The sequence below is a fragment of the Miniopterus schreibersii genome (genome assembly GCF_964146895.1).
Source record: "Miniopterus schreibersii genome assembly, chromosome: 2".
NCBI lineage: Eukaryota > Metazoa > Chordata > Mammalia > Chiroptera > Miniopteridae > Miniopterus > Miniopterus schreibersii.
The window spans coordinates 120,087,087-120,110,663 of NC_138102.1; the positions used below are offsets into that span (position 1 = coordinate 120,087,087).

General features: G+C 36.2%; 1 protein-coding gene across 1 annotated transcript in view; it reads right to left on the reverse strand.

Moving 5' to 3' along the window:
• Positions 1–23,577, reverse strand: part of PTPRQ (protein tyrosine phosphatase receptor type Q) — a 238,901-nt gene that overhangs the window by 41,506 nt on the left and 173,818 nt on the right. The window contains exons 47-52 of the mRNA XM_081127762.1: positions 19,112–19,356; positions 16,615–16,681; positions 13,782–13,940; positions 13,081–13,303; positions 11,319–11,392; positions 1,471–1,570 (exon numbers count right to left, since the gene is read on the reverse strand). Coding sequence (XP_080983888.1) covers positions 1,471–1,570; positions 11,319–11,392; positions 13,081–13,303; positions 13,782–13,940; positions 16,615–16,681; positions 19,112–19,356 — 868 coding nt within the window. The remainder of the gene's footprint in view (positions 1–1,470; positions 1,571–11,318; positions 11,393–13,080; positions 13,304–13,781; positions 13,941–16,614; positions 16,682–19,111; positions 19,357–23,577) is intronic.

Below are 23,577 nucleotides of genomic sequence, written 5' to 3' on the forward strand. Positions count from 1 at the left end.
AGGAAATAAGGAAGGACCATTCCCTGCCCAAATTAGGACTTCATCCTGTAAGGACATGAGAAGTCAAAAAGATTTTAGAGCCAGAAAAAAATATAAATACGGCTGATTGTCCCTTAAGGACAATGCCCACATTTTACACAATGTATCTTTAAAATGCCTAGAATAATGACTTTCTCTCAACATCTGGCTGCATCTGAGAATAGTATCTGGTATAAGAAAGATATCTTTTTCAAGAGCCTTTCAAATTATCCATCAAAATGATTTAAGAGATTCAAGGTGAAACAGATCGTGCATGGAATTCAGAATACAGAATAATGTTCTTTATGTAAAATAAAAATAAAGCCTAGTGAATTACTTTGGAAATCAGTAGATTGGTTATTTTTACAAATGTAAGGTCTCTTTAACTCAGCAATCTACCTTATGAAAATAGATTTTAGGATCATAACTAAGATTTCCCCTGAGGTACTGTAACTAATGGATGAATTGAGATAAATACTGAGAATTTGGAAGGACACTTAGAAAATGTAGTATAGACATGTTGATAAACTAAATATAAGAAAGGGGCTCACTACAGAAAGAAGCTGGACACCTTTAGTGGTTGCACTTACTGTAAATATTATCTTTTCTGTATAAACTTTAAATTAGACTTAAAATATTTTCCATTAAATCTACCAGTTATAAATTATTCAAAACTATATAGAAAGCCTGGCATCTTCTGCTTTTGTGTTACCACTTCATTGTCTCTCAGCTCTAAATCCACTCTTCTTTTCCTTGCTTTGTGATAGTGGAGCTATATGCTGTAACATTTCTCCTTTGCTGGCTAGTGAGATGTTAAGCTTTGTCAATAGAGGACACTAGAGTGAGTGACCCTGCAAGGTGACAGGGATAGGGAGAACACTTCCCTTGTGGGTTCATGCTGCAATATTATTATTCATTGTGGGAGCCCAGGAGCCCACCTGGATACGCTCTAGCTGCCTCTTAAGTGCATGCTCTTCCCACAGGTGAATGGTAACAAGAAGCTCCGGCTTATCCACGATATCCAGCAAGAGTTGTCTGCTTCTACAGACCAATCTAGCCTGCCTACCCTCCAATAACGATGGGAAGCTCCCATAGGACAGCTCCAGCCCCTTCCCTCTGTCATATTTCTTTGCCCACTGATAGGTAATAGGCTGCGTGTGCTTACTGTAGCCATCCCTTGCTAGCCTTGGGAGTGGGCCTTTTCAGGTTCTTAGCTCCTTTATCTTCCTCTCTCCCGCATCCTAGAGAGAGCATCTGCTTTGCTACACTTACTGCTTCTGGACCGCTTAGAGTTCCCTTTACCCTTTAGCAGTTAACTATTTCTACTAGTTAACACATATTTATTAAATATTTCCCATTCAGGTAACTGCTGTGGCTTCTGTCTCCTGATTGGACTGTGACTGAATCATGCTTGCAAAGCATACTAGGAATGGGAGCACAAATCATTCTTACCTTGCAAATGCAAAAAGAGCTGTTCCAAGAAGAATGATTGAAAGGATACACAAAGTGACTGAAAGAATAATCTCCACGGTTCTTTCTGAAAGTCCTTCACCTGAAGATGAAGTATAACATTGTCATTAATTATTATTACATAATACTATCTTGGATCTCAAAACACAGAAAAATATTTTCTTGGAATATTGCTCGAGAATGCTAATAAGATGTACAAATTTGTTTGTTTCTGTTCTCCTAAGTCTTCTAACTTTGGGGCTCAATCCTTGGACCTCTCCTTTTTTTCTCTCTAAACTCACTCCTTTGGTGAGCCTATCCAGCTTCATTGCTTTCATTTTCATCTATATGATGACTAGTCGTTACCTACTGAATTTACTTGTATAATCAAGTGCCTCCTAGAAGTGCAATTAAAATTTTAAAAATCAACATTTCCAAAGCTAAACTCCTATACTTCCCTTCTTTCAAATGCAGCCCTCCACCTCTAGTTGATGAAAACTTATTAACTTAGAGTCATACTTGACTCTCTCTTAGAACACATCCAAAATCTTTGAGGAAATCCTATTGGCTTTATCTTCAAATTACATATTCTTTTCACTAAAAGAAACTAGGAAAACGTGGATGGTAAATCCAAAGTGGGAGTGGGGAACAAAAGTTATTCACATACCTAATGGGGCAAGAAGCTTTCAAAGACTAATGATATGAGAAAAACAAAAAGTCCTCTTGTAGAGGTTCCTACTGGTCAAAGAATAATTTAAATTTTATAATAAATAAAAACTGAAATTGATTGAAATAGAGTCAATATAAAAATCCACACTTTCTAATATAATTCAATGAAAGAGAAATAAATAATGAACAAACAATACAAATTTGTAAATATTGGTTATAGCCATAGATAACCATTTCCTTACTCTAAAACTTTGTAATTAAAAGGAGAAAATTAGGCATTCTTTCTGGCTTTCTTATATGAACTGCAATTTATGAATTTACAACAATAGTTCTAGTTAAGGAGATAAAGCTCTTCATTAGAGGATAATTCTGTTTAATAACTGTGGAAGGAATAAAAAAATTAGATACACAATATTACATTCCTAATGAAATAAGTGATTCAGGTAATAATCACAAATACATCTCTAAATGATTAGGAGTAAGGTTGAGAGGGAATTGGATAATTATAGAATGAAAAATAATACCCTGCATATTATTAGCTGGATATAAGAAGAGAAAAACAACTTTCCAATGAAGGATTATGCTGCTGCTACTACTAAAGTTACTGATCAATTTTAACATCATTGAAAATGTGACAAGATATTATACACCTTCTGATGTGAGCTATTTTGATCTAGGGAGCAACACCGTTAGAGTATCCCTGCCAAAATAACTGATTGTGAATATTCAAACCTTTAGATCTTATTTCTAATTTATAAGAAAGTACTGAAAGGAGAGAAAAAATGATACCAAGCGAAAGTAATTTGACAAATTCAGAATATGGGACCTCCTGCAGAACAACTCATCTGTTTGCTTCAATGAGTCAATGTCACGGGGGAAGAAAGAGAGGAAGAGAGCCTCTTCTAGATCAAAAGAGATTCAGAGATTCAGCAATCGAAGATAATGTGTGAACCTTTTATTTGGATCCTGATTCAAACAAATATAAAGAAAAATATCAGAGGATGATTTAAAAAGTTATGTAGTATTTTATAATATCAAGGATTTGTTTATTGTATTTAACTGTGATTATACACACACACACACACTTATTAGCAACACATAGCAAAGTATTTCAAGGTGGAATATAATGCCTTCTGTGATTTACTTTAAAATACTTCAGAAGTAAAGAAACGAATGCATAAATAAAACAATGTGGCAAAATGTTAAAAATTATTCTATTGAATTGGTAAGTTGTTGGGGGTTCATTACACTCTTCAAAACTATTGTGTATGCCCTGCTCACTTCTTACTATCTCTGCTGCTAGCATCTTGGTTCAGGTTACCATCCTATTTTATGTGACTTATTGTATGGACACCCATGACTCCTTGTACCCACCCTTGTCTTCTTTCCATCTATTCTCAACATAGCAGCAAGAGTCATCCTTTTAAAACACTACCTCTCTACTCAAAATCCTCCTCTCTAACAGAGAAAAGTCAAATCCTTCCAATGGACTCTCTGGTTCCATTACCTCTGACTTCCCCTCCAAGCTCTACCTTGGTCACTTCTCTGGAGCCAGACCAGCCTCCTTGTTCCTGGAACACACTAAGTCACTCTTGACGGAGGGCTTTTGCACCAGCTTCTTTCCTGCCTGGAAAGGTATCTCCTCTGTATATCTGCCTAGAGAACTGTTTGGTCACCTTCAAGGGTTTACTTCTCAATGAGGCCTATGCTGGCCACCTCTTATGAATGTATAGGTGTCTCCAAAATTCATATGTTTAAGCTCTAAACCCCAGTGTAAATACACTTAGAGTAAGGAAGTAATTAAGTTTAAATGATGAGGTCATAAAGATTGGGCCTGATATGATAGGCCCAAAATGATTAGTATCCTTATAAGAGATACCAGAAAGCTGGCTTTCTCCCTCTGTACACACACACACACACACACACACACACACACACACACACACACACACGAACACGAAGGAACAGCTATGTCAGGATAGTGAGAAGGAGGCCTTCTACAAACCAGGACAAGCATCCTCGCCAGATACGCAATTGACTGCAACCTCAGACTTGCATTTCTGGCCTCCAGTACTGTGAGAAAATAAATTTTGTTGTTTAAGCCACCCAATCTACGGTTTTTTGTTACGGCAGCCGAAACAAACTGAGACACCACCATTTAAAATTGAAAGGTACAACCCGCTCGCTTCCTGCCTTCTCTTTTCTGTATCTTCTGCACACTGTTCTACTCTTTCTCTGCTCCATAGCCCTTATCACCCTTTAATTTACCTTATAACTCATTTATACTCATTTATTTATTATCCTCATTGTTTATTGTCTATCCAGAATGTGAGCTCCCTGAGGACAAGGGTCTTTATTTTACTCAAAATTGCATTTCAAATTCTGAGAATAGTTCTAGGCACCTAATAAATGCTCAATAAATATTTGCTTAATTTACTACTGAATAAAAATATTGATTTTGAAATAGATACTAAAATTTTTCAGGTTGCAGATCAGGCATTAAACCAAATAAAAATATACAAATTATTAATCATTTATTTTAGACAACTACTAATTATAATTGTAATCAAATTTATATGATTTATAATTTTACTGTAAAAAAGTATTAAAGTCAAGTGACAAAATAGGTTAACTATCTGTAAAACATGCTGGGATTAATGTTTCATATTTTTCCCCTGGATTGATGCTTATGAAATGTTAACAGTATAAAAGCATTCCTGCAGCTATTCTGCATGGTAGATTTAAATCAACACTGGATCTTAAAGAGTTACCTGAGTTTCATGGTCCTCTAAAATCACCAGCAAAATTTATAAGACAGTAAAGCAGCATGTAGCTTTTAAAGTATTTTAGATACACCTTTTTTAATACATTAAAATGTGAATGGTTTGAGGAATTTTCACATGCTGACTCTTAAATGGATATGCTTGGGAAAGGAAACATGAAGATGAATAAGGAATCTTTATCAGGTAAAACTGAATCACTGAAACTTAGAACTCAGTGGCCTCAGTGGGGGGGAAATGATTTCATAGACCACAATTTTTTTTTTTTCCAGATGAGATTACCATTTCAAAGCAGGAGCCAAATGAAGTGAGGAAATGACATATAAAGTATTAACAAACAATATGTAATCCCTTGGACACTTGTATTGCAAAAGTACCACTAGGAAAGGGTAAAATGTGCCATGATTGTGAGAACAAATTCTAATTCATTGCTATGCATGAACACACAAAGCATTACCAGTATAGAATGAAGACACTTCTATAAATTGTTTCATAGCAAATGAAATTCTTTCACCTAAAAATATAAACATGGATCTTTTTGGAATAAGCACAAGTCATTTCCTCGTTAGGCTTAAAATTCTATAAAAGGTCAAATTAAATTATGTTTTATTTGCATAATAAAATGTACTACTGTAATTAAGCAAATCATAATTATAAAGGGCTAATTAGGTTTTCATCAGTATTATCTTTTGATTGAAATTATCATTATTTAAACTCAGCATGTGGATCTGACTGAGCCAGTTTTATACCTCTAAGAGGCTTAAGTTAAATGGGTTATAAAGCTTATAGGCTTTATAATGTCCGGCTTTGGACATAGGTGAATATTACATGATCTGCTTCTTCTTAATATGATTATTAATCTTAAAAGAAAACAAGTTCTTTTAACAGAACTTAAATGTAAGGAGACCTTCCCCCTTGGCTTAGTCATCCTGGCAATTCTAATATTGCACAAAAATTTACTAAAAGTCACTCAATTTCATAATTCAAGAAATATAAATTAAAATAACCTAGGCAAATGTTATTTTCATACATCAGATTGGCAAATATTAAGAGTAGGTAATAAACAGTGGTTTTCAGGATATAAGAAGAATCACATGTATTCACTGCTAAAAATAACAAGAAGGAATTATTATATCTTTATGTGTAAAAAATAAAGCATACTCCTGTGTGAATGTTAACCTCAAAAGCTAAGACAAGAAGATGAAAAGAGCCCGAGCCAGTTTCGTTCAGTGGTTAGAGTGTCCACTTGCAGAGTGAAGAGTCTCAGGTTTGATTCCGGTCAAGGGCATGTACCTCAGTCTTAGGCTCGATCCCCAGGCCCAGGGCACATGCAAGAGACAACAATGTGTCTCTCTCACATTGATGTCTCTCTCTCTCTCTCTCTCCCCTCACTCTCTGAAAAGTAATGGAAAAAATTTCCTCAGGTGAAGATTTTTTAAAAAGAACATGAAAAGAGAACAGCTAGAAATCATTTAAAGTCTTGAGAAGAGAAAATGGTACAGAAAGAATAGGAAGTCTGTGGAAGCAGAAACATCACCAATAGTAATGCAATTGAAAGCTCCTGGGGCGCTTAATGATTTTCAGGCAATGTTGTAACAGTGGTTACAAGCACAGCACTGATTGAAGTCTCGCTGTCTGGGTCTAAAAGCTGGTGCCACAACTTCCTAGCTCTATAATCTAGGGCAAATTGCTTAAAGAGTCAGCTTCAGACTTCTTACCAATAACTAGATGATAGCTATATGTCGAGTTTACATATAAAAACACTCAGAAAAGTCTTGGCACATGAATAATGTTTAGTATTTTTATTAATAAACATTCATCATATTTATTTATCTATTCATCAGATTTAATCTCCCGTTATTTTTTCAGATAGGTATTCTTCTCATTTTGGAAACGAGATTTCAGAAGTTAATCTTTTAAATAATTAACCCAAGGTCACATAAATTCAGTATAGGCCAAAAGTGCCTGAAATATGCCTGTCTAACCACAAAGTTTATGAGGTCCACCTCCACATTATCACTGCCGCTTTAACATAATAAAACCTTCCCCTCTATCTCTGGTGTTGTGAGGGCAAGTGATTCTTTTGCTGAAAGAAATACATAGAGACCCTCTATTTCTATTTCTAAGTGAGCATATTGGAACTTTTCATTGTTATCTTAGTAATGAAACTAGAAGTGTTATGACAGAAGAAAACAGTCACAGGGTGCCTTTGCCATGGGGTTTAAGGTTTCATCTTGTTCAGCGTTAATGAAGCTTTGTAAGGTGCAGAAAGGTGTGTGGTTTTCAAATCACAGGAGCCCTCTATAATTAAACCTCATAATCAAAATATTGCCTACCAGCAGTTTCCATAAACTGATGTGCCTACGGAGGATTTTCAAAGAGTTTAAGAGGGATTCTTGCGAATTTTGTTAATAAAAATGCTAATACTCAATCCTGAGTGAAAATAATCAAATAAATTGTAAGAATTTCTTTAGGATTAAAATAATGGTGCATGCCATTTTCCATGTTTATTCTTCCAGGCCATAAAGATTTCCCTAAGTGCAAACTCCTCTTACAACCACTCACCCTATTCCAGCCAAGCTCTGCCTGGTTCCTTCTCACTTGTACTGTTGTTAGCCCCTTTCTCTAAAAAACCTTTTAGTATGTCAGTCTTTGGTGATTCTTTGGTCCATAATTTTAATTTCTAAATAATGCTATCTCTGAGAGTCACAACCACTATTAAAATGGTCTGTCTTGGAAGTATATGCCCTGTACAAATTTAGAGACACAGCCTTGCAAAGGCTCTTAAATCCTGAAGATTTTATTGATAGGCGACTCAGCTTGGAGCTCATTGTCTGTGGTGTGCAAAATACCAGTGAATGAACATATTATCTACAGGTGGTTTGATGACCTAAATGGAACCTATATCTCTTTCACTGATGTCTGGGATCGCCTACACATATAAGTCTTTAGTAGGCTTGTTAAGAATGTTTGAGAGTCACTAGCCTGTTGCAAATATTGTTCTATATCCCAAACATGACATATTTGAGAGAGAAAAAGGATTTGAACATTCTTTGTAATTTTATGATGACAGTAGGAATCCTATATCTGTGCATTTTATTATTTGCTTCCCCCATTCCTACAGCCATGAAACCATTTTTGCCATTGATCATTGACTATTGTAGAAATGGTCAACTTTATTCCTTTTTGAGTCCTACTATGTCTTCCTTGGCAATGTTCTTTCTCTGAAAACTCGGATGACTCGATGGCCTTTTATTAATGTCAAATCATGGACCAAGGCCATTACTGGGGGCAGCTCTTTGGTGCCTGGCCCATCAGGGTGAATCTGATCTCCACAAAACTATAACATCCAATAGCTAGTTAGAAAACTGATGTGAGGACAGAAATTGATGTTAAATCTATTAACAAGCAAAATAGCCAGACTGCTTTGCTAGTCATCAAGGAATTCCACTCTAATGGTGCACTCCATACTCCAAATATAAGCATCTCATTTCACCGCAACTGAGGGTTGCACTTCTTGTAATTTCCTCTGCTCCTGCCTATCACTGTTTTACTAGCTATAAATGACTAGATAGCAGAACTCTGTGTGGCCAATCCAGAATAAGCATTATAGAGCAAATGCTTATTTATTACAAAGTTGCTATCTATCAGAAGAGATACCATGGAAGACCACTCTAAGGAGGAGCCTGAAAGGTCATCCTTATGTCACTGGTCTACAAATAATATATGAACTGAGAAATCTGATCATAGATACATGAAATCCTTCCTTTTCACGTCCCTCTACCAACCCAGACTGGGGTGGTGGTAGTTATGATCCAAAGAAGAAACCAAGAACTGACTGTGTATTTCTGTTACTTTCTAGAGTTAATTATTGTATTCCACTCCCTAGTCTGTGAAAGAAAGGAAGAAAATGAAGACAATTGCTGAGGAGAACCTTGAGACTATCTCTGGCTAAAATGAGGGAGGAGCCCATGCTTGGCCAGAGGAAAGCCATTTGGCTGTATCAGAGGAATCATGTTCCTTTACACCGTGGTCTCTGATGCTTGGCTTTCCCCTTTTATGACTTTCCATTCTCATTCCTATTCCCCTGAATATCTCGATTTTGCCTCTCAGAAAGATGACGGAATGTGTTATCTTCACATCAATAAACCACACAGAGAAAGACAAATAGCATAGGATCTCACCTATATGTGGAATCTAATGAACAAAATAAACTGATGAACAAAATAGAACCAGAGATATGGATACGTGGAACAGACTGATAGAGGTCAGAGGGAAGGAAGAGGAAAGACTGGATAAAAGAAGAAGAGATTAGCCAAAGAACATATATGCATCATCTACATACACAGAAAACAGTGTGGTGCTGCCCGGAGGGAGGCGCTGTGGGGGCTGGGTGGAGGTGGGGAAAGGGGGAGAGTGGGGGACATCTTCGTAAGAGTGTCAACAATAAGTAAAAAAAAAAAAAATTAAATAAATAAATAAAAATAATAAAAATCTGTATGAAACCAACACGCTATGAGCGACATAGCATACAACCCCACACAGTACAGCAAGGCAGTCTCTTTCAGCACTGCTCTTACAAAATGTCATCTCCATAAGACATGTGAGCTATTCGCTTTGTCTTGACCTTTTCTTCCATCAGTAAACACACCAGGATCACTAGTGAGCTTATGGTAACAGTCTCTAAATGCTGTAGTCTAGAGGAAATTACGTTGATACCTTCAAGGCATTTGCTGCGGAGGTGTCATTGTGTGATAAAAATCACCTACCAAATGAAGAAACACTCAACACAATTTCAGTATCACAAATCTATTCAGCCTGTTTTAAAATGATTAGTTTTTTGGGTGCAGTTAATCAAACCAGTGATTTTATTAAATTAGAGCAAATAGCCAAAGAAATGTATTATTCCTCTATAAACATCCACGTAGCAAATCACATGCCCCTTTATTTCTTCAAGACCCAAAGTTTTATTAACTGAGTGGAGGCTGCAGAAGCTGGTTTTCTATACAATTAATGTTTAAAACCTGGTGAGAACTTCTGAGAATGGTAGAACAATTTATCTTCATCCAGCTACAGCTCTCACTGAAATCTACTGCAGCTCATGCTACACTGGGTGTCTGAGCAACAGACAGAGTTCCACATTCTCAAAGCTTGCTGTGGGGAAACTGGAAGTTGTGATCCACTCAGAGAAATTCTGGGGATATAATTTCTCCTAAGGAAGTATATTTCTAAAGTTTTTGGTTATAGTTTACCCAAAAATAAGCTATTAAGCATATTTTTCTATTAAACATTAATGCCTTTACGTATGTTGCTTTATTTAAATCTTTCAAGGTAATACTGTCATCACTATTTTCCAAATAAAGAAATAGAGATTTATAGAAATTAAATTATTTTCTTAAGCGGAGGAGCCAAAATTTGAATCCAGGTCTAAATCCTGTATTTGTAGTATAGCTGCTATCAGATCTGTGCTAGAATCCTGGCCCAGCTCCTTAATTACTGAGTGTGGGCCTTGGTTTCCTCATCTCTAAAATGGAGATAACATTAGCACCTGACAGGGACTATGAGCCTCAGCACTACTGACATTAGGGGTCAGATCGTCTTTGTGAGAGGGGCTGTCCTATGCACTGTGGGACGTTAAGCAGTATCCATTGTTTCTGCTCACTAGATGCCAGTAGCTCAGCCCCCACAGTTGTGACAACCAAAATTGGCTCTGGACTTTCTCAAATGTCCCTTGGAGAGTAAAATCACTTTGGCTGAGAACCACTGATCTAAATTAAAGGACACTTGTGAAGAGTTCATCAGTTACTACATACCAAGAGCCTAAATGTGGGTCTAACATAGAATATTTAGTGTTAGATGACAGTGATGACAAAGAAGAGGGGGTGGAGAAAGAGGGGGAAGAAATATACTTGCATCTGACTAAATTGTACATTTGTGTTTTATTCAGGCTAGATTGGGTGCATATAATTAAAAAAAAAAAAACACAACTCCTGAAAGAGTTGATTAGGAAGAAAACAAAGTTAAAGAGGCCTGGTAAGCGTCTAGTTTTTTATAATTATTTCAGAAAATTTGCCATGAGCCCTTTTCTTTTTTATTAGGTAAAAATGTCCTACTGTAAGATTGTATATTAAACAGCCAAATAAATATTTGCTTAGTGTAATGTTAGCACACATCAGCATAGAACCAATACCACTTCAAAATAGGTCCAGATTTGAATGGATGGAACTTCCATCTATTAATAGAATGTTTCAAAATACTGTGTTTCCCTTAATCAGGCTAACTGACCTAGAAATGAACTTACATTTGAACATTCATTCATGGATTAATACCTTTACCACTGAATTGCACTGCAATTAGCATGTTGAGATTATAAAAGAAAGTAAACTACAAAATAAGTCTTACCTAAAGTCTTAACAGGGTCAGAGTAATCAGAGTCAGTAAATTGTCCCATGACATTTGTGGCTCTAAATTTAAATCTATGAAATAGAAAAAAAATTAAAAACCAACAATTTACATGTCATATGATGTTTTTCCTATGAATAATTTAGCAAATAGCTATTAAAAATAAATATTTTTATTCAAGATAAAATGAATTTATAAGATGTAAACTTGGAATTCAATTACCATCAAGACAAATATAGACTATCTTTCTGTGAGATGAATAATTACCCTAGACATGAACCTCATGAACTTCATGAGAGAGTGACTAAGAATTTGGGCAGACTAGTGAGCAGTCAGCAGCTAAACTGAAGCAGATTACCTCCTTCAGAGATTCGTTTGGATGAAATAATTTAGTCTCTGTGAAAGTGTGTTGCACAAAGATACTTTATAAATGTAAAGCATTGTAATTGTTGTACCCTGACCACCTTTGAAAATACCATGAACAGATTTAGAATTGTCATACAGAACTTATCTTGTTCATATGTACACAATTAAGAATTAAAGTTTAATTCACAGCTGTATTTTTACTTCATATGCTTTATGACATATGAAATGGAAAATGGGTGCAGAAGAGAATCAGTCTTAAAAATCACTAGGTGATTCTAACATCTGCAAAGACAACTGAAACACCTTATTTAAAAACTACAGACATTCAGGCATTTAAAAATATAAAATCAATTTACTTTAATAAATTGCAATGCATAATTTAATCCTATTGTCAGATTCTTATGATTTGAGGAGTCTGTTTTGGAAAACTATGTAAAATAAAAAACACTTGAATAAATATTAAACTTTGTGATATACCAGTTTCATAACTGTCATATGTATAATGATTATATTTCAGGTAATAACCTTGTAACCAAAGTAACTGCACTTAATAATGGATGATAGAGCATTTTTAAAAAATGCCTAACTTCTCTAACTTTTCCAATGCTAATTTGGCTTAGGACATTTATAAAGAATTTAATACTGCTTTAATTAGCTGGCAAGATGATAGGCTAGCTGCACGTTTCAAATTTAGTAGTAAAAAATTACATTTTGAAAATCAAATAATTTAATATTTTACAAAAGCTTTCATCTTATGACACAGAAATATTAGTCAACTTAATAGGGAAAAAAATCAATTTAGCAAAGAAATTAACAAAGCCAGATATGAGCACTGATTTTTAATATGATATTCAATTGTTGGGATCTACAGAATGCCAAATATTAAAGTGAGCTGTAAAGATTTCAATCACTCATTCAGATGTTTGAGGCACAAAGAAGATAAAATTGTTGCTGTGAATAAGGTAAATTGAAGCTGTCACTAACCAAAGGACTATGATAGTGTTTCTGAACACCTGCACATTAGTACGCATGGCAAAGCAATGAGTGAGAACCCCAAAGTATCACACATTAGCCACACCATCCTCTACAGGAAGAATTAAATTATCCTACCTATATTCTCCAAGTGCACATTTTTCATATGGCGCTTATGTCACTTATCGGATCAGATCATAATTACATTTAGGTTTGCCTGCTCTTCCTACAGAACTGTATGTCTGTGGAATGTGAGGACAACTCTTTGTTGATATTTACATTCTTAGGGCCTAAATATATCAGGTCACAATGCATGATGGATGCCCACTGCTTACTGGGAAGATAAAAGGATAGGTGGGTGGATGGATGAAAGTTGTCAACCAGCTTGCTAACACGATGCAGGGTAGGTATAAACCACACTTACAAGTACTGCTTTTTTGGCTTCAGAGGTCCATTGCAAATTTTGTCTTCATTGCCAGGAATCATGCATGCATGATCAGCACCTATGATGTAGATTTCTTCATTGCTACTGAACTTGGTCTTTCCTTCTGTACACGGAGGGTTAGGAAAGCCTTCATTTGTAAAATATGGCCTTGGTTTATTAAAATACGCATCATACCACTTTGTTACATTTCCATCATGTTGAGCTGTTTTCAGAAAGAAAGAATGATTATAAGTATATATTCATATATTTTTCACATTTGCAAAGGGTGTTTTTATAATTGCATGAGGAATTTCTGGATGAAATATCTTTCACTCTATGAACTACCAGGGATGATTCAAGTGATTTACCTGGATAAGCAGCTAGAGGGAAAAAACATCCCTCAGTCAAGGGTAACTCTAATGTTCATACCTCCAATGAAGCTACCAAAGTTAAAACAGTCCCATTAGCATATGAAATAAATAAATCATTTATTTTAACTATGCCTTCTCTTATTTTCATAAAAATTTTAGACATAAATAAATGTTTAGTACAGTTGATGATAATATTGACAATCTATTAAGCTCATGAGTTGTGCTATAATCAGAAGTCAACTTATATTACTAATTTTGAACTGAAATTTCTATACCATTCAGCAAGTCATACTTTACAACTTAACAAGGTAAGTTATTATTTGATGATACCTCCTGCTTCTGTTACAAGCACTTGAACATTTTTGATGGGTCCATGATCATCATTGTAGTAACATATTGGCATTCTGATTGTAATTGTTGTTGAAGTCACAAGCAATTTTCCTGTGGCATCATAAATAGGGGTTGGCTTGGTTTTTGGTCGTGCTGGAGCTATAAACAAAGAAATATCATAATGTAATTGATATTTTGTTTCTGAAGAAAATAAATAAGCATTTTAAATTTTTATTTCATGCAGTTAATCTACAGATAAAGTGATGCCAAACATAAAGAACAAATGAAACTGAGTTTTATTTTAATACAGCAAATATTAAGCAATTATTATCTCCTGATGGTATAATCACATATTTAAGACTTAACTTGAAATAATGGGACTCAAGTACGGTTTCTGGACATCTGACTTATCTTCACATATTAAATAAATTCAAATTAGATACGCTCTCACTCCTATATAATTTTTACGAATGCACTAAATCATACTACTATTTTATTTTAGCGTTTCTTCTCCTTCTTTTACATCTTTTAGCTGGTCTACCAATTTCTATTCTAGTCATACCAGCACCTCCTACCCCCCAAGTTTATTGATGCCAAACATCCTTTTACTTCTGTACAACAGATTCCCAAGAGCAGAATTTCTGGAACAAAACATATACGTATTTTCAACTTTAATAGACATTGCCAGAATAATTTCTAAAAGTGCACTGATAATTCACATTTTACCATCAATAAATACAAATATCTCCAAAATCAATATTTTTAGAAGCTCTGTTTGTTTAATTTCATCTTATATCTATACATACCAGCTGTGTGAGCAACAGTAAGTTGCTTAATCAAACTCCAATTTCCATATTTATTAAATCTTTTTAAAAGGCCTCTCAATAATGCTATAAAATTGGCATTATTATTTCCATTTTACACACAAGAAGAATGGCCTTATGTGACATAGCTAGAAAAGGAAACCAAATCTTTTTTACTTGATCCTTTAGCTCATTCCCCTGAGACATAAAGGCTATGATATTAGATGAGTAGCAAGTCTATTGGGGAAAATATCTGTGAAGAGTAAAGTGACAGTGAGCAGGAGTAGCTGCGGAAGCCTTTAGACCACAGATCACAGGTCGACACCTGTGAAAGGGAAGAAGGAAGAAAGAATTCAGCAGGAAGAGCCTCAGGTTTCAGGGAGTTCTGAGAAACTCTCAAGAAGGCCACTGGCGAGTCCCCAAGAAAAGGTTTCCTTCCAGTTAGAAGAATCTGACATTGGACATTACTATTCAACTTGACGTTATCAGTCAAATGTAAATTTAATGAGACTACTATTAATTCAGCATCACTCCATGTTACTAAAAAAACCACTCATGTCACTGAACAAAGATTAATTTCTCTAAGACCCCACCATTGCCACCAGTACACATACACCTCCTCTAGATAACTGGCCATGAATCTATCTGCCCTAAGGAGAGGAAAGACAGAATTATGTTCACCTGGGATGACCAAAGCAGATGAAATGGAAATTTTTTACTGAAGAATTAATACAATGCATCTATTGTTACTGCATATTTACATGTCTGCCAATGAATAACAGAGATTAAGATAGTATGACGTGAGCTCTTCTTTATTGTCATTTTAAAAAAATTACTGATTTTTAAGGCTTTTTGTATTTGTATATTCTAAGCACATAATTTATCAATTAAAGCAAATAATTAATACTATTGCAATTATGCAAACTACCCATTGATGAAATGATAAAATGTATCAGCTTCGCTTTACAGTGAATATTTCTCATTCTTGATAGTACTAGTTTCCAGGCACTGTCCTAAGGGTTTTTCAAAGATTATCTCTTTTATTCCTCACAGCAATCTATGGAGTAGGAACTAGTATTATCTCCACTACACAGGCTTATAGAGGTTAAGAAACTTGCCCAAAATCAAACGGATATCAAGTGGCCAATTCAGGATTCAGCCTCTGCAGTTTGACCCTAGACTCAGCCTAGAGCTGGCTTTTAATCTTCATGCTCTGCTGTTCTTACTGAAGACAGAGAAGAGTTACTACTTGCATTAAAGAGAGAAGCAACAGGTGGTGGAATTTTAATAAAGGTCCATATGCTTAAGTTTTTTGGGTGTTTTGGATTTTTTGGGTTTTTTAGCTCTCTGCAGGTTTATACAGATTTTTAGAGAGAGGGCAAAATTATATGCATGTTTTCAGTCTCAGGAGGAGAAGGAACCCTGAATAACTGAATGGCCCTAAATTCCTCTTAACAATATTTTTCAGCTTTTGTGAACTTGGGGAGTGAGGGGCTCCAAATTTTAGTTATATTTTCTATAAAAACTACCAGTCAGATTAATGAATTGATAGATCAGAATCTTTGTAGTTAGAATCATAAAGCTGATCACATAGTGGTTCAGTAAACTCTATTTGATTAACTGAAAAGAACCCAACTTGCTCTATAAATAAAGCTCATTCAAGGAATCTAATTAACTAGTCAACTTCTAGTCACGGGTAATTTAAAGAATGAGTTTTACCCTTCATTAAAATTAAAAAACAAAGTAATGAACTATAAAATTTGTCTCAGAAAAGTCTAAAGTTAGAGGAAAAGAAATATAAGAAAAATAGCTGGTGGGCATTCTCTTTATTTAACATGGTAATCTGCATAATTATTTGGGCATTTTAATTATAGCTTTACTAAGCATACATTATTACTTAAATACAATTATTATATGCACACGCATCATTAAAAGCTTGACTACATCCTTAACTCCAATACAGAACTCAAGTTATAACTACTATTTGATTAAGACAACAGCATTTGTGGAAAGGGAGCTCGTGTATATACCTTTAATATCCATGGTTATTCTCATCTGAACCTTGGGTCCTGCGCCAGCACTATTGATTGCATAAACCTAAAACAAAGAAACACCTTGTTACTATTTTCAGATTATTGCTTATGTGTATATATAACTGACTATGGTCATACGTAATTTTAAAATGACTCTACTTTTAAAAACAATTGCATAGAGTTTGCTCATTATAATTTTCTTGCACTCACTTAAATGCATATTGTATATGAAGGAAGAACATTAACAATAAAGTAATTCTTAAAACTCTTCTTATGTTACTAAGCCCTGTAGATCAAAGGCTGAGTGACCGAAATAGACCGATCACTGAGGCTGGGAAAGGGCCAGGGCTTCAGTCGGAACCCGTAGGAGGAACAGAAAAGATGCTGTGTCTGTGCTCTCTTCTACTCTGACATCTGTTCCTTCTCTCTGCGGCTAGGGAACTGGTTTCCTGCAAATCCATATTCAAGATCTTCTTTTTCCCTTCTCTGAGATGAAATCCTATTCCTCAGCCTCCCAGTTTTCCTGTATTAAATCATCCCTCTGAAAGTTGCCCTTTATGCCCTTCTTCACCCCTGCCCCAAAGTATCTGACGCTATAACCTGCGTAATGCAGCATATACACATAAAGCATTTCTGTTTGTATATACAGAGGGTGATTTACACAGATGTGAATCCTTTCAATTAACTTTGTGCTTAGGAAACTGTAGACACAGAATCTTCTTTTATTCATGTTATATTGCTATATAAAGCAAAGGCTGTGTTCTTGGCCAGTTTCATTATACTTGAGAAACAAAATTCAGAATATGTTTACTCAAATCAATTTATTTATAGTGACTCACACTCCATACTATAGATACTTTGAATTAACATGATAATGATATATATGATGTGGCAGTTATGATAAACAAAGTCCCAATAATATGGTTTAAAAATATCTAAAAAGAATGTTTATTGGAATTTGTAAATTTAAGAAAGTATCCACAACAAAAAATGATATTATACTGTGCTGCATTATTTTTATTTCTTTACGGTACAACCTAACTTTTAAGTGATATAATAAATGATGAGCTGGACAGTGCTTCTCAAATTGCATTGTGGAACGAAGTCATTTAGAGACCTTGTTAAATGAAGATATGCAGATTTTCTTTCAGGAGATGGGGACAGGTGCTGAAGTTATACATTTCTAATAGACTCTCAGGAGTTGAGGAAGCTATAAATTCCATTTTGTGAACAACCAATTAGAAAACTTATTTCTTGTTTTTTAAATTATATTATTTGTGTTTTATTTTCTATTTTTTCTCATATTCACAATAGGCAAAACTGATAGCGCAATCCCTATTTACCATAACTATAAATCTTTAATACATTTCTATAAAGAAATTATATTATTCCTATTACTAATTTTTCAGATAAGGAAACTATGATCCATATTTGAGGAAACTGACCAGACACAGAAAATAGCTAAGTCAGGATCTGAACCAAGGTCAGTTCATTCTCTTAACCACCACTGTCCCTCTAATAGATCTTTCACAGTGTTAGTCTATTTAATGGTATGTGCAACAAGAATACTAGCAAGATATATATAAGATACAAAGTAAGCTAGGAGAGAAATATATATATATATATATTATAAAGGGGTCCCGAAAAATGTATACACACACTTACACACTTTGAATAATTATAAAGGCAGTGTTTATTAAAATACATTTTACTTTCATTTAACAACTATCAGCTGTTAAAGTTGTATACATTTTTGAGGACACCACACACATGCCTGCACACATACACACAAACATTAATGATAGTATTCTGATCATTATAAAGAGTTGGTAGGAGGATTAGTTGATAATAGTTAATAAGCTAAGGTTTAGGATGAATTCTATGTTGCTTAAAAGATGATTTTCTGAATCAGATAATTCTATTTGAAAATTGTAAGACATGCTATAAAAATCATCAAACAAAACAAATTGTATGTGTCTCTATATATGCATTTGAACTCATATACATGCTTACTTTCCAAAATAAATAACTTAGAATGAAGATATAATGTTACTAGTTTTTAGTAATAGTTATGTGAAAGACATGGAGATTTTAATCATGTAAATAGTTATTTCTGCTCTTTGCCATTGAAATTTGTTTTTCCATTTCCCATTTTTAACCACACATTCCTAGTTTTACACTTGGCACAATTATCTCTTTATATACTACTGCTCTTTTACTTTTAACATGCATTTCCTTTCTCCTTTATTTCGGCATTTCTACTACAATTGTACAGCTGTTTTAATCATCTACAAAGTTTCATAGGACTTGCTGTATTATAACAGGGCATCACCAATTTCATTTCTCTAAATCTATTTTCTGTTGGCATATCTTAAACAATCCCACAAAAGATATGAAAAATGAAATGTGTACATAAGCTGAAATATTTCTGAATGCCAAGTTTGTAAAATGACTTTGTAAAATAGGCGAATAATTAAAAGCTATGAAAGCTTACACTGATATTGTATGTGTGTCCACCCTTTAGTCCTTCTAACATTGCAATGACAGACGTGTCAGTTTTCTGGATGATACTGAGGTTGTGAACCTGAACAGCAGTAGGATCATCTTCTCGGTAAACCAAAGCTTGGTATACTTGGATATTTCCATTGGGTTGAGAAGGAGGAAGGAACGTTAACTGAAATTTTGTAACTTCATCTGGTATCTTCTGAAATGTCATGTTGTTAGGTGGATCCTTAGGGACTAAAATGAAATATTAAGCAATTAAATTTTATAAAAAATATGTTCTTTTGGATCTCCATATAAAACTTATTCACTTCAAATTTCTGTTTATAAAGAATATTACACAGATTATTTAAACTATGCTAATGTGAATTATGGAAACAAGCAAAATGGTTGATACATTGTAAAATCAATGACATCTTTAGGTCACAGGAACCAGAATGCTGATCCAATTCATTTACTTAGACATTTCTTTCTTATTTATTTAGCTTTATGTATGCATTTACTGTTATATAGAACACATTTCCATGACGAGTACAATTTAATAAATAACACAGACTCACAGGAAGCTGCAAAAATCACACACAGTCCCCTAGCTTTCCCCAGTGGTGACATCTTATAAGTATAGTTTAATATCAAGCCTGGAAACTGACATTGGTACAATGCTGTTAATAAGAGTACAGACAATATTCAAATTTAACCACTTTTTCATGCTTTCTTGTTTGCAGTTCTATACAATTTAATCCCATGTACAGATTCCTATAAACATCACAAGAAACAAGATACAGAGCAATTTCATCACCATAAAGGAACTTCCTCCTCCTATCCCCTTGTATTTGCCCTCCATGCCTCCCCACAACACTAATAATTCTCCATCTCCATAGTTTTGTCATTTTGAGAATGACGTAATGACTGGGAGGTTCATCAGAGTTCTTGCATGTATCAATAGTTCATTCTTTTATCGTTTCTGAGTAGTGTTCCCTTATATGGGTGTACCAGAATTTGTTTAATCATAGAAAAACATTTGGGCTGCTTCCAGTTTTTTTGTTATCACTAATAAATCTGCTATTAACATTTACATACAGATGTTTGCATGAACACAAGTTCTCAATTCTCTGATAAATGCGTGAGAGGGCAATTGCTGGATCATGCGGTAAGTGCATGTTTGGTTTCATAGAAGATTATGAAAGTATTTTCCATTGTGGCTCTACCCTTTTATAGTTGCTCTAGAAATATCTGAGAAATCCAGTCTTTCTGCATCTTTGCCAGGGCTTGGTAGTCTCACTATTTTTAAAATTATTATTTTACCTGTTCTAGAAGATGCATAGTGATATCTCATCGTGGTTTTAATTTGCATTTTTCTAATAAGTAATGATACTGAAAATCTATCTTATCATGAGTTTATCTGCCAGTCATATTTCCTTCTTTGGTGAAATTTCTTTTGTCAGCTTTCATATTGGATTTGTTAGTATTGAGTAGTATTGAGTTTTAAGAGTTCTTTATATAACCTAGATATTCCAGTTTATTTTTGATAAACATGTTAGCTGAACATATAACTAAGTATCAATAAATTATTGTGAAAGAAAATGATATACATGAGGATAAAATTATTTTATGAATATAGTTCATAATAAAAATATATTTTATGAACTAGTTCTTACTACACTACATAATTAGTGCTCTTTATATAAATAACTGATTGAATGAATATATCTGTTTTGATCAAATTGAAATGGATATTTTCTTTTATTCTAAGTAAAAAATTTCCACAAAGAAGGCTGTTAATATTTGGCTGCTAGTAGTTCAGGTATAATCTTTATTTTCTTGCAAACATCTTTAGAGATAGTGCCCCGTGGCAAGCAAAAATAAGTAAATAAATAACAGTGAGAGGAAACAAGATGGCGCGTAGGTAACAGCTGCATCCGCCGCCTCCTACAACCACATCAAAATTCCAACTAAAATACAGAACCAACCTCACTCAGAGCCTCCTGAGATCTGGCTGCACAGAAGCCCCACAGCCAGGGACCTGAAGAAGCACCGAGACGGGGAGGAGGGGCGGAGACGCGGGCGGATCGGGGCTGAGTCCCGGAGATGCAGCCGCAGGCCCACACCCGGTGCTGCGGTTGAAACCCGGGAGGGAATCTCCATGGTGGAGGTTTCCCAGGGGATTGAGGGGCCCCAGCCCCAGAGCAGGCCCCCAGCCCAGGGCTCCAGGGCTGTGAAACCAGCGGGGACTGTCCCTGAGGGTCTCGGAGGCTGCGGGAGCCCCAGCAGCTCCTCTAAAGGGCCCGGCACGGACTCACTCGGACGCTCCCTCTGAGCCCAGCGCCGGGCAGCAGCCTGAAAGGACCTGGGACACTCGGGGGGAACTAACCTGCCTGGGATCCGGGCGAGAGGTGGAGGGGCGGCTTCCTCCCAGGCAGAAGGGCTGGCAGAGGCCATGGCTCCTTTGGCGAGTCCTCCCCGCACACAGCCGGCAGGCAGGCGCCATGTTTGAATCGCCAGCACCTGACTCCCACCTTTGGCCCCGCCCCGTGATTCCCGAGGCCCCGCCCCTCCCCACCTGCAGCTCATCCAGGCCATTTCCAGGGGCTTTTCTGTGCAAGTGGCCTCTCCAGCCTCATGCTTAGGACTTTCCTAAAATCTCTCAAACAAGAGGCAGCGGGCCCCATAAGGCTTGAGAAGTGGCCCCAGGCCTGGCACTAGCGGCAGCTGCATTGGCTCATAGCTTGGCCTCTCCTGGACACCTCCAAGCCCAGCACAAGTAGCAGCCAACTACGGTTTGCTGAGTAGCTCTTGCTGGGTGGCCCTGGGCAAGGCACTGACACAGGCTGACTTTGTACCTCCCGGGAGGCCCCAGAGACAGTGCACCTGGTGGTCAGACTCAACCACACTGGATTACAACCCTACCACATCCATGAGTGACACACTCAAGGGGTGCACTTGGTGAACACCAAAGCCCCACTGAAGCAAATCCTGCTCCATAGGGGTGTCTCCAGCACAGCAGCTCTTTGACTGTAGTTGCAGCTGGTCCTCACAGCCGATTGGCCTGGGGGTCAGTTCCTCCCAGGGACACCAACAGCAACCAAGGCTCAACTACAACAGGACAGTGCACACAGCCCACACAGGGGAGGACCTAGAAGGTCCAGCTCAGGTCACTGGGGAGGCTGAGCCACTGGACCCTACAGGACACCTACTACACAAAGCCACTCTACAAACTCCAGGAGACAGAGCAGCTCTACTAATACATAGAAACAAACACCTGGAAGCAGCCAAAATGTGGGGGCAAAGAAAATTGTCACAAAGGAAAGAATAGAAGAAATCTCTAGAAAAGGAACTAAATGAAATAAATCCAAGCAAGCTAACAGATACAGAATTCAGAATAATGGTTATAAGGATGCTCAAGGATATTAGTAAGAGTATGATGAAAATAATTGAGAAAATCGATGACATAATAAAGGACCAATTTGAAATGAAGGCTACCCAAACTGAAATGAAGAATAATTTACAGGAAATCAACAGTAGAGCAGAGGACGCTGAGAATCAAATCAGCAATTTGGAACATGAGGAAACAAAAAACACCCAACCAGAAGAGCAGAGAGAAAAAAAGAATCCAGAAATATGAAGATAGCATAGGAGCCTCTGGGACAATTTCAAGAGCCCCAACATTCGTATTATTGGGATGCCAGAAGGAGAGGAAAGAGAGCAAGAAATTGAAAACCTATTTGAAAAAATAATTACGGAAAACTTCCCCTACTTGGGGAAAGAAATAGGCTTACAAGTCCAGGAAGCACAGAGGGTCCCAAACAAGAGGAACTCACAGCAAGACACATCATAATTAAAATGCTAAAGGTTAAAGACAAAGAGAGAATCTTAAAAGCAGCAAGAGAAAAGCAATTAGTTACCTACAAGGGAGCACCCATATGACTGTCAGCTGATTTCTCAACAGAATCTTACCAGGCCAGAAGGGAGTGGCAAGAAATATTCAAAGTGATGAAAAACATGGAACTACAACCAAGATTGCTCTACCCAGCAAAGCTATCATTTAGAATTGAAGGTCAGATAAAGAGCTTCTCAGACACGGAAAAGCTAAAGGAGTTCATCACCACCAGACCAGCACTACAGGAAAAGTTGAAGGGTCTTCTTGAACAAGAAGCTAATGAACAAAAGAATCTGATGAACTAAACAGATCCAGATACATTGATGCATGTAACAGACAATCATATTTCAGAGGAAAGAGGGAAGGGGGGGTGCAGGGTGGGAAGAGATTAACCAAAGAAGTTATATGCATATATGCATAACCCATGGACACAGACAATGAAGGGGTGAAGGCCTGGGGAGGGGGTGGGAGCGAGGTGGAGGGGGTCAATTGGAGGAGGAAATGGGACACCTGTAATACTTTCAACAATAAAGATAAATTTAAAAAAAACTAAAGATAAATAAACTAAAAATAAATAAATA